We start from the raw sequence: 13994 nt of genomic DNA on the forward strand, positions 1-13994 counted from the left end.
AAATGGACAGTAACTGGAGAATGATGGGGAAAAACAAGTTATTAGGGAGCTGGGCGAGATTGCTAAAGGCTGCCTATGAGCTAAAATCCTTTACTTGTGCCCTGGATTCCAGAAATCCACACAATGTGGGAGGCTGAAACCATACTTTATATATAACCTTTGGGTTCAAATATTCCCCTCTCAAACAAACAAGCAAAGAAAATCCCTCCAAAAAGCACAGGAAAATTTATATAAGAAGCACAGAAGAGATTATCTGCTCCCTAGTATAGAACATGTCACTTATCAAAGTGAATTGCTAATGTTTGCTGCCTGAGAGTCCCTATAATTATTTGTATTCTCTAATACACTTCTCACCTATATTTGAAGTGTTGCAATCCTGCAGAATTAGGAAAACCCCTTAAATCTTCATCTCTACCCCTCCCTTTCTGTGTGCTTCTTATGTTTAAACATCACCCACGGTCCCGGAGTGCAGCGTCGGCAGAATTAACTCTCAGATCACCCACAAAGTGATTAAAACCGTGCGAGAGGAGGCACTGAGAGTTTGCGCAGGGATCTTGGCTTGGCATGGCATGAGGCGGCGGGACGGACAGATGTACACCGGGACAGATGTACACCGAGCTCGCTGCCCCTCGGCCAGGACCCCCCAAACTCCGGCTCAGTGGCCGGCTTGCCCTCTCCTCCAGGCCGGTAAGAGCTTTATTTCCCTCTGCATCACCGCTGAGCTCGGAAAATAATAGTAATATTTTTATCAGAGGCTGGCCTGTCGTGGCCATCGCCAATCATTATCGGGGGGGTATCAGGCCCCTTGGCACCCCTGAGGTACTGCTGTGGAGGGCAGGCGTTGGGGCCGTTTGCGGCGTGACCGCTGATAGAAACCGAGCGTTTTATTACTGGATAAAGCAAAAAAAAAAGAAAAAAAAAAAGGTGTTTTCGCTCGCCGGTTTCGCCTGTGGGGAGAGGACGGAGCGAGCGAACACCCTGTGTGCGTCCAGCCGCGGCTCCGCTGCAGGGAGGGGACGGTGGTGGCTGTGCGAGAGGTGGAGGAGTTTCCCGGCTGGCCGGACCAGGAGCTGTGGGCGCTGAGCAGCGGGGCAGGACGGCGGCGCGGCACGGTACGGCACGGTACGGTACAGAGCGCGGCCATGGCGGCGGAGCGGACCCGCCACCCTCACCCGGGCGGGGCGAGGCGGGGCCGCGTCAGCTGACACAGCCGGGCGCGGGGGCGCCGCCGCGCTGACTGCGGTTGTCGTCCGCCGCCGGCGCCGCTGTTGGGGCGAGTTGGCGAATGGCGGGCTCTCGGGGGCACCCCCGTGTGGTAGCTCGGAGCGGGGGAAGGCGGAGGGGGCGTCGCTGGGGTTTGGGTCAGTGACTCCTGGTTTTGACCCAAATCTCAGTGTCGGTTCCATTTTGGGCAGCGCAGAGGTGGACTGGTGGATTTGTGCTTTTTTTCCTGTCAGTGCATGCGGGCTCCTGAGCCCCGGGTCCACAGCAGCGGCCGCTCCTCTGGTGGCTCATCACCCACCTTCCATCTCCTCAGAAGGGCGCCTGTAGGCTCCAGCTGCCTCCTCTGAGGGTCCACCCTGCGCTGGGTGTTGGTCTGTGGCGCAATTAGCATAAATATGGTGTTAATTGCGATTAATTTGGTACTGCTGCATGGTACCGTGGCAGCAGAATGGGCCCTTTCTGTAGCTGGTGGTTTCTGAGGGAGCAGGTACAGGAGCTCATCCTGGGGACACAAAAATGGGAGAAGGGATGGGAGCTGTATGGGGATGCCCGGGGTTCACTGTGGTGGCCTCAGAGCAGCAATGAAGCAAAGAGGACATAGCCGGGTAGTAAAGCAGCGGAGCTTCGTCATTTACGCACCAAGGGTGAGGGTTGAAGAGGGTTTGGTGCAAGTTTCCCCACACTTTGGGTTTAGTGGGAACGTGTGAGGTATCCCCAGTGGGAAAGAACATCAGAATGGGGCTTGGAGCAACCTGCTCTAGTGGAAGGTGTCGCTGCCCATGGCAGGGGCTTGGGACTGGATGAGCTTTAAGGTCCCTTCAACCCAAACCATTCCATGATCCTGTGATGATTTTTGCCGCTTTTCATCTAAACCTGGCCCCGCTGGCGGCAGTGCCTACCCCAGCCCTGCTGCTTCCCTGTGGGATCACAGGGATGGTTTGGGGCCGTGGACCCGGCACAGGGGCTCCGACTGGAGGCACTAATCCCCGTTTACACTCACTAGGAGCAAAACTGGAGTGTTCTGATTTTAGAGAGTTGGTTTTTCTGTGTGTGTGTTTAAAAAATTAACAGAAGCAAGAAAAGGGAGAAAAGCCTTAGACAAGTCATAAAAAACAGTGAAGCACCAGAAGCGCACATCTTTTGGGATGCCAGGCAGGATGTCAAATGCAGGTGAACTTCCCACCTTGTGGAAGTTTAATGGAAACAAAACCCCAAACCGGCCGCATTATGTCCTAAAAGCAACCGGGAGTTTTCGCTGCGCCGAGCGAACGAAGCGGGACTCTGGGGCGCCCGCCCCGCTCTCATTCTGTCTCCGATGCCTGCCTAGAACCAAGAGATCGAGCCCGCGGAGAAGAAGGAGGAGGAGGAGGTGGCGGCGGTCGCTCCCCGCCCTGAGGGCGGGCGGGCAGCGCGGGCGCGCGCGGGCGGGCATGCGCGCGGCGGCGGTGGCGGTGGCGCGCGCGCGCCTCAGCGCCTCAGTGGAGGGGTCGCCCGCGGAGCAGCCGCCATATGCCGCGGCGGGCCGCGCTTCCATCGCCAGCCTCGGCGTCGCGGAGCGGCGGTGCCCCTCCGGCCTCCTCCCCGCGGCGGGCGCGGACGTAGCGCTTCAATGGGAAGTTCTCACTTACTAAACAAGGGCTTGCCTCTAGGTAACCGAGCTCGCGGCGCGGCGGCCTGGTCGCGGCGGTGGGGATGGGAATGGGGGAGTGGGGAGATGTAAGGCGGCGATCGGCCCCCGCCGCTACCGGCAGCAGTGGTAGCAGCAGCAGCAGCAGCACTGGGCTTTGTGTGCCCGGCCCCGGCGGGAGCGGGGCTCCCCTGACGGCCGCATCGCCGGCGCAACTTTGCCCTGGGAGCTGCTGGCGGTCGCTGGGGTGTTTGAATAAAAGCATAAAGAGGAATAAAAATCAGAGGCGAAGAGGGGGGCGCAGCCCAGCGACTGGAATTCGGCTGCAAGGATAATTCCTCCTTCAATAAAAAAGTGAAACGGCGCTAAAACTGCATCAGGAATGTGAATTTAGGGGCTCTTCCCCACCCCGGTCCCGTTCGCTCTTGGGCTGAGCGGTGCTCTGGCTTTTAGCTGCAGAGAAATGCTGGTAAAGTGCCACGGAGGGGGGAAAAAAAGCTGTGCTAATATTTCAATAAACAGGAAGTTTAAAAGCGGCGTCTTATTGCTGTAAAAAGTGCTTAAGGCCTGGCTGTTGAAATGATTTTGCTAAATCTGCGGACGGGTTATGTATCAGAGAGGTAAGGCTCTCCTTGTGAATTTGGTTTTATGTTCTTTCTTTTTCCTTTCTTTTAACCGTGTGCTAGCAAATGCATTTGTGGATTGCTGCTGGTTTTTAAGGTAACATGAATAATATGCATGGGGTGATGTTACAGGTATGCCTCTAGAATCGCTTAGTGTAAATTGTCATGTTAATCCGAAGGTGCTTATTTTTTTGTTGTTCCCCCAGACATAAGGAGACAGAATGTCGATTGTGTTTATAAACATGATCATTTGTAAGCAAATGATACCAAGAAGAAGGCTGCAAAGCAGAGAATAAGCCTGTTTGCCATGTAGATGCGAGTCAGGCTGCTCTGCTGCTTTGTTTTTCTCTAAAATAATTAAATTCCAAAGTCAGGATTTCAGTCATAGTGCCCATCTGGGCAGAATAATGTCAGAAAACACTGTTATTGGGGGTGTTGTTTTAAGATTTCACCTGTTGTAACTTAATTTAACAATTTAATATCCCCTTATATTTTAATAACTGTTGTCCTTAGCAGGAAGAATGTTTGCTTTTAGACCATGACGGAGCAGCTAAAGATAATCATCCCTTTAGCCTCGTTGAAAATAATGAGGCCTAATAAACTGAAGTGAATGTCTACTTCTTTTCCCAGAAAATGAAAATTAACTATCATATTTGCCATGCACATACGTGTTTCAAGAGCAGCGCACTGATTCCTTCTCCTGGGTCTTACGAGATGTAAATGTTCTTATTTAGCATTCGAGCCCCTTGGCAAGTAGCATGATGCCCTTATTAAAATATTTGAAACCTCATTATTGTGTCCCACTAGGAGGGGAACAAGAAAATACAAGGAAAAATGAAATATATTTAAATAATTTCTGTTGTAGATTGAAAGCCCATTGAGTAATGCTTGAAAAATCTATATATTTTATACATCAAAAGGGTTAAAATGCGCACTATAAAGTAGACCATGCTAGTAGAGAGATAATTGTCCAGTGCATCTCTTTGTTCTGTGTTCTTATCTCTTTTATCTATTTTTAGCCATGTGTTGGTGAAGCAGGCATGTGAAATTAGCAGCCCAAGCTGCTAACTTTAGTATCATCTATGACATTGCTTTTAATCGACCCCAAAGGCAGCAAGATTTCAGTATTGGGATTCCTTAACGTTTGTCAGATAATACCCTCTTTGGTTTATTATGCAGACCATCTTGAGAGTAAGCCAGGGACAGGATACTGTGTCCAGTTGTAATTCACTAGTGTTTCTCAAATCAAAATGAAACAACCAACCCTCTGCCCCCAACCTGCCATGGTTTTCCAGTCTGAACAAGAAATAGATGTTTACGGGGTGTCTGTGATTCATAAACCAATGAGCGAAAATGAGAAGGTTCAGCTGTTCCTTCATTTTTGTCGTTAATATGAGAACATTTGGGATGTGAATGGAGTTTCTCTGCATTTGTTTGATGGCATTGAGGGCATGAATTGGTGCAGAGTCAGTAGCATGTTCTCTGTCCTTCTGCAAACATCCCCTAACTCCCCAAATTAATGTAGATCCTCTATTTCTTCATCAAGGGATGAGTTATTTGCCAGTTCAGTAATGGAATAAAATAGTAAAAATCCCAGGATTTGCTATAGTCGTGCTCAGTAGAAGGGTTTAGTCAATGAAACTGCTGTTTTGAAATGAAACTACTACAGTCACCTCTGTGAATTTTTCAGTTCAGTTGTCATATGTAGTTAAGGAGTAGCAGATGCAGGCAGCTTTTGAGCACAAGTATACTACATGTAATAACCTCCTCATCGTAAATATTGTACATGCTCTGATCCTTTATCATCATGTGGAGTTCCTGATAGCGTGACAAAACAAATTACAAGTGCCCCTACATTTGTCAGTTTGGTTAGCTCTTGACTTGTCCTTATGCATAATAAAGATAAATAGCATCTGCCCTTTGTTAAAAATGTGTGGCGATGCTTGAATTTACTAATCTCTCTGGTTCTAAGAGTTATTGTTTTATTTACAATGTAAACAGACTGAGCAGTACTTGGCCAAAAGTGTGATCCCAGAGATTAGCATTGGGCTGGATACTGCAAAGTGTTATCATACAGATGCAGCAGTGCACTCGCCAACGTGTTGAAACATAAAGTCAGTCCCTTTGTATCATAAGAACATCTACTGTGGGTTGGTGGCTAGTCTGGATAGTCCCATTTGGGGAGAAAAGTGACATTAGCCCAGAGTAGCAGTTCACATAAGCACCATAAGAATGGAGTTAAAGAAAAAAAATAAAAGCCTATTTTACCAGTAAACAGTTTGAACAGCAGATAAGTGTGTGGAAAGGCACAGATTTAAATGACTCCTAAGTAAAGACGCTGAGAAGCAACATAATCTTTAATTTGTTAATTAATACATGTGAAATACAACCCTCGAAACCATGCAAATATTGTGGACTGCAATTGCTTGTTGCCATTTTGTCTTTCCTAACCTGCCATGCCTTTGTAATAACTATGTTTCTTGAGGCTTATCTGCAGGGCTTGGCTACTTGTGTGTTAGAGACCTGCCTTTAAGAGTGGTATTTAGGTTTTCACCTCCCAGGCCAGCTGGGAACATTGATGAGGTGATACTCTCCAGCATGTGTCAAGCTTTCAAATCCCATAGCAGTTGGCAGTATATAGCAACACAGCAGCCTCATCTGAGGCTCCCTAACCTTCTGGCCCCATAATTATTTATTTAGTGAGAGAGTAGAGATGGAGTTACACTTTTAATACATGTCCTAAAATTTAAGGTGAGGATAAAAGTTGTAGTACATGGCCCTTTAGCCTTAGTTCCTCTGCCACACGTGCTTTCTCATTCCCAGACAGCATAACAGTGGATTTACAATTCGGGAAGGCAGAAGTTCCCAGCTGTGTTTTTTGGGTCTCTTTTCTCCTCTACTGCCTTGAGAGGACACATGATGATTCATTTATATCTGTGTATTGATCAGGAAAAGATAGGGAACATACATCGCAGATAAATCTAGAATTAACATTTCCTGCTGCAATACAACCCTTTGCCCCCTCACTAGTATTCATCTGGGAGATCTGGGAGAAGTGTAGCAGCGCTTCCAGTTGTGGTGGGCATTTCAGGATCTCTGAGCTGTGGTTATGATAGGATCTTTTCCAATGCACAGTAATCCTCAGCCCATCTCCCCAAGTGATTAATGTGCTCAGAAGTGTTTTGGGAATCTGGTAGCATCAAAGTGTTGGCTGGCTGAAACTGATGTATGCCCTTATGCAATGGTATTGCAGGGAGAGGGAAGGGGATTAAGTGTCTCAAATGGTTTATGATGTGAAAAAGGGTGCTGGGAATCCCTGGATTAGACTTTCTTTAGGTGCTTGTGGGACCTCATCCTTTGATGTTTGGCCTCGGTTTGATGGTTGAAATGAGTAAAAACCTTCACATTGGTTTTGAACCTGAGTGGTCCTGTTCCTTGAGGAATGTGAGGAAGTCCCTGGACTTGTCTAATGTGTGCTGCCTCGTAGCTGCTGTCTGCGTCCTCCCGGCTGGGGACAGGGAGTATCTGGAGCACAAAGTGTCTCAGCCGCACCCTCAGGCTCTCCCTGCCAGCAGCGCTGGAGCTGGCTTAGCTGGCAGAGGGACAATGACGCAAAGCCAGGCCTTCACCTCTTTAGTGCTGCAAAAGTAATGAAATAATAATGGGAAAAAAAGTTCACATGGTAAAATTCCAAATAAAAAAGAAATCACTCAAAAGAAACCTCTCCTGAAAAACCTGTGTATTAGATGAATAGGTTAATTATTTTTTGATGTGCAAAACGTAACGTGCTTGTGTTTGCTATAGCAGAACAAGAATTTAATTTTTGAGGAAGACGATTATAAATTAACTTCTCTTTTATGAAATATTTTTGTCATTTCATCTCAGACATATCATCTTTCCTGTATCATTATTTCATTTACTAATTACCCAGTTTGTCTCTAATCAACATAATTGAAAATTGACATTGTTTGATTTTTTTCCCCTTTTGAATTAAACATTGCTAATGCTACAGCATATTTTGTGTTGGTATTTATATATATAAGGAAGAAGTTCTTTACTGTGAGGGTGGTGAGGCACTGAAATGGGTTGCCCAGAGAAGTGGTGAATGCTCCATCCCTGGCAGTGTTCAAGGCCAGGTTGGACAGAGCCTTGGGTGACATGGTTCAGTGTGAGGTGTTCCTGCCCATGGCAGGGGGGTTGGAAATGGGTGATCTTAAGGTCCTTCCCAACCCAAGCCATTCTGTGATTGATTTATTTTGGATGTTGCTCATCTCTGCATTTTTGTCTTTCACACCTGCCTTTCTCAAGGGGCCTTCCTTGCAGTAACTGCCAGGGTAGTCAGCCAGGAGGGAGTCTCCATGGAGAGCAGAAAAAGCTGGCCTTGGGGCTGGGGACGATTGCTCAGAGTAATCCCAGAGTTGAGGTTTCAACAGAAAGCTTTGATTTCTGGTGCACGCAAAGCCTTTGTAGTTTTGGTATTAAATCACAAGCTAATGCGATTATATAATTTTGCTTTACATGAGGTATTTTAAGGCTTATTGTGATAGTTCTATTTACAGGTCAGTGGCTGTCCCTTATCTGCGCCCAAATCACTTCCAGGGAGTTGTGTCACCACCGGCAGAGTTACATAAGTGTGCAGTGAAGGTTGCTCACGCTTTTTGATGCTGTGTGTGTGCCAGCACCCATGAGGTTGCTCCTCTTCTCCTTTTAGTCTTTCTAGGGGAGCTTAGATGCCAACTCACAAAAAAAAAAAGAAGGAAGCAGAGAAACACTTCTTATGTGAGTCACAATTTCAAATTCCTTATGTGGATGTGCACTAATGGTCTTCCCAAACAGACCTTAGGATATTTTTTTGATAAATTCTGTCTTCTGCTGTTGTACATGGATACACCGTGTGATAAGAGTGGTGAGAGGTCCATCCCAGTGGGGTGTGCTTGGAGCTTTGCTTGGAACATGACAAGAGCATAACTGTTTTGCTGCCTTTTAAAGCAAGCATTGCTTTTGCCACTTTCTGTGCTTGGTTGACACATGACCTTCAGAAGTGAGAAATGTCTGTAGCTGGGAAACCACCACAGGCAGCACAGTGCTCTGCACATCTACCTAAACATGTCTGGGCTTGTGCCAAAGGGATGAAGAGATGTCCTGCTTATCCATGTTGGACAGTGTTGTAGTTTAACCCCAGCTGGCAACTAACTGCAGGTCAAAGTAGATAGTGGTTAAGGAAACGTGAGTTCTGAAGGCCGCAAAAGAGTGGTCCTGCTTTCTGTTGTGCCTTGTCAGAGCCTCTGAAAGTCAGGCTGACTGCGGTTGCTGCTGCCATGTGGCAGGTTGTTCTTCTCTCCCACCCGCCAAATATGATCAATAGGAATTAGCCCATGGCTGCTGATGGCAGCAGGAATGGCAATTTGAACGCTTCCAAGTCTTTTTCTGCAGATTCTCATCCAGCTGTATTCCTTCCCTCTGGAGGAGCATGCACTGAGTGCAGTAAAGCTCTGTACCTGTCCAAGCAGAGGATGGCAGTGTGCTGTCCTGAAAGATGCTCGGCCAGTACAGTGCTGACTCAGAGCTCAGGAGAAAGCCAGGAGAGAAGCAGCCCTGCTGGGTGTTCTCATCATCTACCACACGTACATTTTTTTTCACTCTGCAGAATGTCATTGTAGCCCCTGGATGAGTCAGAACTTGGGAGAATGAGCCAGAAAGGAGCTACAGGGAGATGAGTGCTCTCCAGTTGGATCGGGCTGATCTGCAGGAGGGTTTGCAGGAAGGGAGTGCTGCCCAGGCAGCTGTTAGTCATACCTACAGCCAGGGAGAGGTGCTCCTAGGGGCTGACAGACAGCAATGACTTTGCTATTAGTGCAGATCCCAGTATCTTTATTTTATAATTTCAGAATTTCTGTTGGCTTCTGTAGGATTTTTACCTGAATATGGATGTTTCAGAATGAGCTCCCTATTTTAAGCCAGACTATCCAAAATGACTGTTGCTTCTTGCATATTTGCAGCATGGCACTCTCAATCCCACACAGAAAACATATGGCTTAGCAGAAACAATGATGTGGAGCACTTCATCAAAATTCCCAGATGAGTCAAATTTCATTAGGTGGTTGCAGCCAGTTTGTCTCTTGCTGAGTGCGTAGCTTTAGTCTTTGCAGAGTCATGCAGGACAAAAGTGTTTTGCAGAGATAACCACAAGCCAGTTTCCAAACTCTTCAACTGATACTTAAATATTTCTTCTCTTTAATGTGTTGTACCAGATATGTTAAACTGTTTATTTTCAACCAGATAATGAGCGTTTTCACATTTGTGGTCTACCAACCATCTTAATGCGTGTCTAGTGCTTCACTGAACAGTATTAATGTGTATCACAACCCTTCTGATGTTGTTGATTTTCCCGTCTGTATAATCAGTGTTACTGAGAAGTGATCTTCAGTAATTCCCTGTTGTGTGTGTATGTTCCCATGCTGACTGGAACTGGCTAGCTAAGTCTTTATCTTCATTTCTTGACTAAGAAAGGTTATAAAAATACCAACCAGAGCCACTGCAGCATTTTAGGTATTTTTTGCGTCCTCTTCAAACTCTTTCTTGTGTCCTTAAAGTCTGCCTCTGATAGTTGTGCCCCTTTCCTAGACTGCCTTGTGCCAGGATTATTTTCTTTCATTTCCTCTACCATCTTTTGCTGTTGAAGTCTTCATTTTGTTTGGTTTGTATAAGCTTTTGGGATCCTTTAAGGTAAAAAAAATGTAATATCAATTTTCAGTACCTCTATAAACAAGTTACTCGCACCTAGAGGACTTACTGCCTTCACCCTCAATCAGGTTCTGTAGTTAATACTGCAGTTGCTTTATTCTTTGGTTCTGTCATGTTTCCGTTGATTTTTCAGCTCCTGCGAGACTGTCAAAGCCTATCTGACTTGTGCTGAATGTGCAGGTAGTTCTTAATGTGGATACTTCTCTTGTTATCCTGAAGTGGCTTCCTACATCTGTTCGACTTGAGATTCGTGGTCAGCAGTTTAGCCACCAAAGCACTACTCCTTTGTGAACTTTGAACTCAGCACAACCAGGCAGCAGACTTTTTCTTTATTTTTACAAGCAAAAGCACCATCCAAGAACCTAACCTTTTATCTGCGTGGAGCTGGATGTATTTTAGCCACGCCAGTCTAGATAAAAAGAATGTCTTGCATTTTTTAAAAGCTTGTGGGAGGAGGCTCACAATAGAGGCTCCATTGTACTGTTAGTACTGAGCATACAGGAAATCACAAATTAGCTATGACGAGAGTATTGCAGGGGAGTTTTAAGTTTACTTAATTCCCATAGTATTGTATGGTTTGGAAAGGGTTTCACAATACATTGCCTTTTGGGTTTGGTTGTGTATGTTGTTTGTATTTGGCAGTCCTCAGTTGGAGACTTTTTCTTGCCATGTCTTTGTTCAAAAGGTCTCATGTTTTGAATCCTGGAATCCAGATGACTTTCCTTCTTACTGTAAATACAGAGGCATACAAATACACTTGGTATTTATCTCGTGACCACCCTGCAGCCATCTAAAATTTAAATCTAGCATTATGTATTCAGCAGTGAGAACTATCTCCTTGGAGCAAGCAATAAAAAGAAGGATTTTAAGTAGGAATTTGGAGAACAGTAAGCTTCAGGCACAACTCTTACTTTCCTAACAGGATTTTGATCCTTCAGAATGTCGAGTTGCTCAGCTTCCAGTTGATACGGAGGGGAATTGGAGTGGGCTCACAAATCTGTGGGATCCTGGCTGCATCCTGCATGCTAAGCCCAAACTATTACAGGATCAACCTTTTGTTAAAATATTGTCCAAAGGTTGGCTTGGCTCAGTACCTGCAGTGGAGGAACAAGTTCTGTCACTCAGTTGAAAGAACTAGGATTATGAGGACTCTCCAAATCATGAATCTTTTTTTCTTAGTCCTGGGAATAAAGTGCAGAACAGTATGTTGCATTGAGTTGGTAATTTTGAACCTTGAGGTACTGTGAATTTTAACTTTGCATTTGTTTTCGTGACTTTGCTGGCGTCTTCCCTCTGGACTTGTTTTTAAGCCTGTTAAATTCTGCAGCATTGTGGCATTCTTTATAAAAATAGGTTAAAAAACCTAATCTGTTAACAAATACAGAAATAGAAAATATACTCTTCTACCCACAGAGTCAAAGGAAGAGTGTGGGGAAACCCCAACAAATGTCCGTCCGTCCGTGTCCCCCCCAAACCAGCAAGAAATGGAAATGAAAGTTTGGGTGGGGTTGTGTTTGTGTTCAACTGTCCTGAGTATCCTACCTTAAAGAAATGGTAGCTGTTGAAATGCCCTAAAGATTTATGGGCGGGAGGTGGTGTTTTTTTTTTAGGGGGGAGCTGTCAAAAATCATCTCATTCTCTCAGAGTTTTTCAAAGAGAATTTGTAAAAATTAGTTTTCATTTTACAAGACGAACTCTAAAAAGAATATTAAGCTGTGCCTAGTATAAATAGTAAGTAACTTGTCTGTTAATTCTAATATTTCTTTGATCACAGAAGTGCCCAGTGAAAGAAGCAGTCCATGAATAAGCCATATGATACCTGGGAAACTGCTCACATTTAATTAAGGACAATTTTAAATCGAGTTAGTTCAGCTAGTGCAGGCCTGTTTGAGCTCCTGTTGAAGTATAAACTAGGCTTATTTCACATTTGCATTAAGATAATTAGGAATCAGCAAACCCAAATCAAAATAGGGTACTTTGCTGTGACTTTATATTGGGCATTTGTGTTCTTGTTTACTGACTAGAGCGTTAATAAAATTTTCTTGTGTGGGATTCATGCTTCTATAAAGGGAACTTCTCTGAACACCTATGTTAGGAAATGAATATCCTACATGAGAGCTGAATCACCTTCTTGAAGTTCTCTTTTTTGTTTTACTCTTTTAGTTATACAAGACATTTCTCATTGCTAAAAATCTTAGATAAGTACTGAAATGATGCAGAGCTGACCTTCAGGGTAAACTTGGTGTAATTATTGAGAGGAGAATTGGAAGAGAGAGGGGAGCCGAGACAGCAGTGCTGGCACACATCTTAAGTGGTAGTGGAATTGCAGATGATCTTGATAGTCTTCTCACACTTGTGGATATCCTCAGGAGTAACATGGGATAATTCACTTAATTTTCCTGTGCTCAGTTCCACCTTGCATTCAGTGCTGGTGACCTTACCTGGGGAAGCACCCTGGGATCTGTTGGAAACTGCACCACATTAGAGTGGGATTCTCTTGTTAATGGTGCTCTGAGTAGATGCTTGGTAGAGTCTGTGTCTTGTATCACAGGGAAATGGTTTGGGTAGCAGCGTGCTTTCTGTTGTGAACTGAATTAAGGTAAATGCACTCAATAAAAGGACAGCCCGTGCCCTGATTGAGCACAACAGCACTGTACGAAACATTCTGCTGTGATTCAAGGGCTTCCTTTTTTTCAAATAGCGATGTACTTTTCACCATTTAAGCTCTTCAAACAGCAAAAAAAAACCCCAGCCTACTCCTGTATATCTGAATCAGGAAGTTGTATTTCAGGAATTAGGTTGACAGGACATGCATGAAAACAAACCAGCAAAATACTGGGAAGTGATGAGGCTGCAGCTCCATGTGCAGTGCACTGAAATATGGGGATGTTGTGCCCTGAATGTTCTTGCTCCTGCTGACACGAAGGCTTGGAGCAGAGGCATGATTGCGAGTTATTTTTACTTAACAGTTGAACTTTGGAAGAGGAGAAGTAAGGGATAATTTCTTTCAGTTTGAGTTTACACTTTGTACAACTATTAAAAACTTCAAGATGACTGTTAAGTAAAGACAGCTACTTGAAGTGCCAGATGGAAAAGAGCAAGAAAAATGCCTTCTGCTTAAAACAGAAAGGGGATTTTTGCTCGTTTCATTTTGGGGTCTTCTGCAGTCCACACAGTTGCATGCTCGGCTTCTGTTTAGTATCTTTATCAGTGATCTGGACAAGGGGATCAAGTGTTTGCAGTAAGTTTGCAGATAACACCAGATTGGGCAGGAGTGTTGATCTGATGAGGGGTAGGAAGACCCTGCAGAGTGATCTGGACAGGTTGGACTGATGGGCTGAAGCCAACTGTTTGAGGTTTAGCAAGGCAAAGTGGGCACTTTGGGCTACAACAACCCCATGCAACGCTCCAGGCTTACGGAAGAGTGGCTGGAAAGCTGCTGGTGGAAAAGAACCTGGTGGTCGTGACTGACAGAGCTGAACATGAATGAGCAACTTGTGCCCAGGCAGCCAAGAAGGCCAACAGCATCCTGGCTTGCGTCAGAAATAGTGTAGCCGGCAGGGCCAGGGCAGTGATCATCCCCCTGCAGTGGGCATTGGTGAGGCTGCTCATCGAATCCTGTGTTCAGTTTTGGGTGCCTTGATGTAAGAATGACATTTGAGGTGCTGGAGAGGAGCCAGAGAAGGGCAGTGGAGCTGTGAAGGGTCTGGAGCACAAGTGTGATGAGGAATGGCTGAGGGAAATGGGGGTGATTAGTCTGGAGAAGAGAAGGCTCA

The 13994-nt window shown here is 45.5% G+C and overlaps 1 protein-coding gene across 7 annotated transcripts in view; it reads left to right on the top strand.

Annotated features, from left to right (window-relative positions):
• CTBP1 (C-terminal binding protein 1) overlaps positions 1-13994 on the top strand; it is a 244019-nt gene that overhangs the window by 170425 nt on the left and 59600 nt on the right. For 3 of the 7 annotated variants that reach the window (XM_057409894.1, XM_057409876.1, XM_057409858.1), the window contains exon 1: positions 2684-2873. The exons of 3 other annotated variants lie outside the window; for them this stretch is intronic. Coding sequence is in view for 2 of the 4 variants with exons in the window: in XM_057409858.1 (XP_057265841.1) it covers positions 2834-2873 (40 nt within the window). In the remaining 2 variants the exon portion in view is untranslated. Of the gene's footprint in view, positions 1-2683; positions 2874-3185; positions 3472-13994 lie in introns of those variants that run through there. One more of the 7 variants, XM_057409867.1, reaches the window with a different exon arrangement.

Source organism: Pezoporus wallicus, unplaced genomic scaffold (genome assembly GCF_028554395.1).
Source record: "Pezoporus wallicus isolate ANWC-B61680 ecotype Strahan unplaced genomic scaffold, APGP_CSIRO_Pwel_v1 contig_8512, whole genome shotgun sequence".
Taxonomy (NCBI): Eukaryota; Metazoa; Chordata; class Aves; order Psittaciformes; family Psittacidae; genus Pezoporus; species Pezoporus wallicus.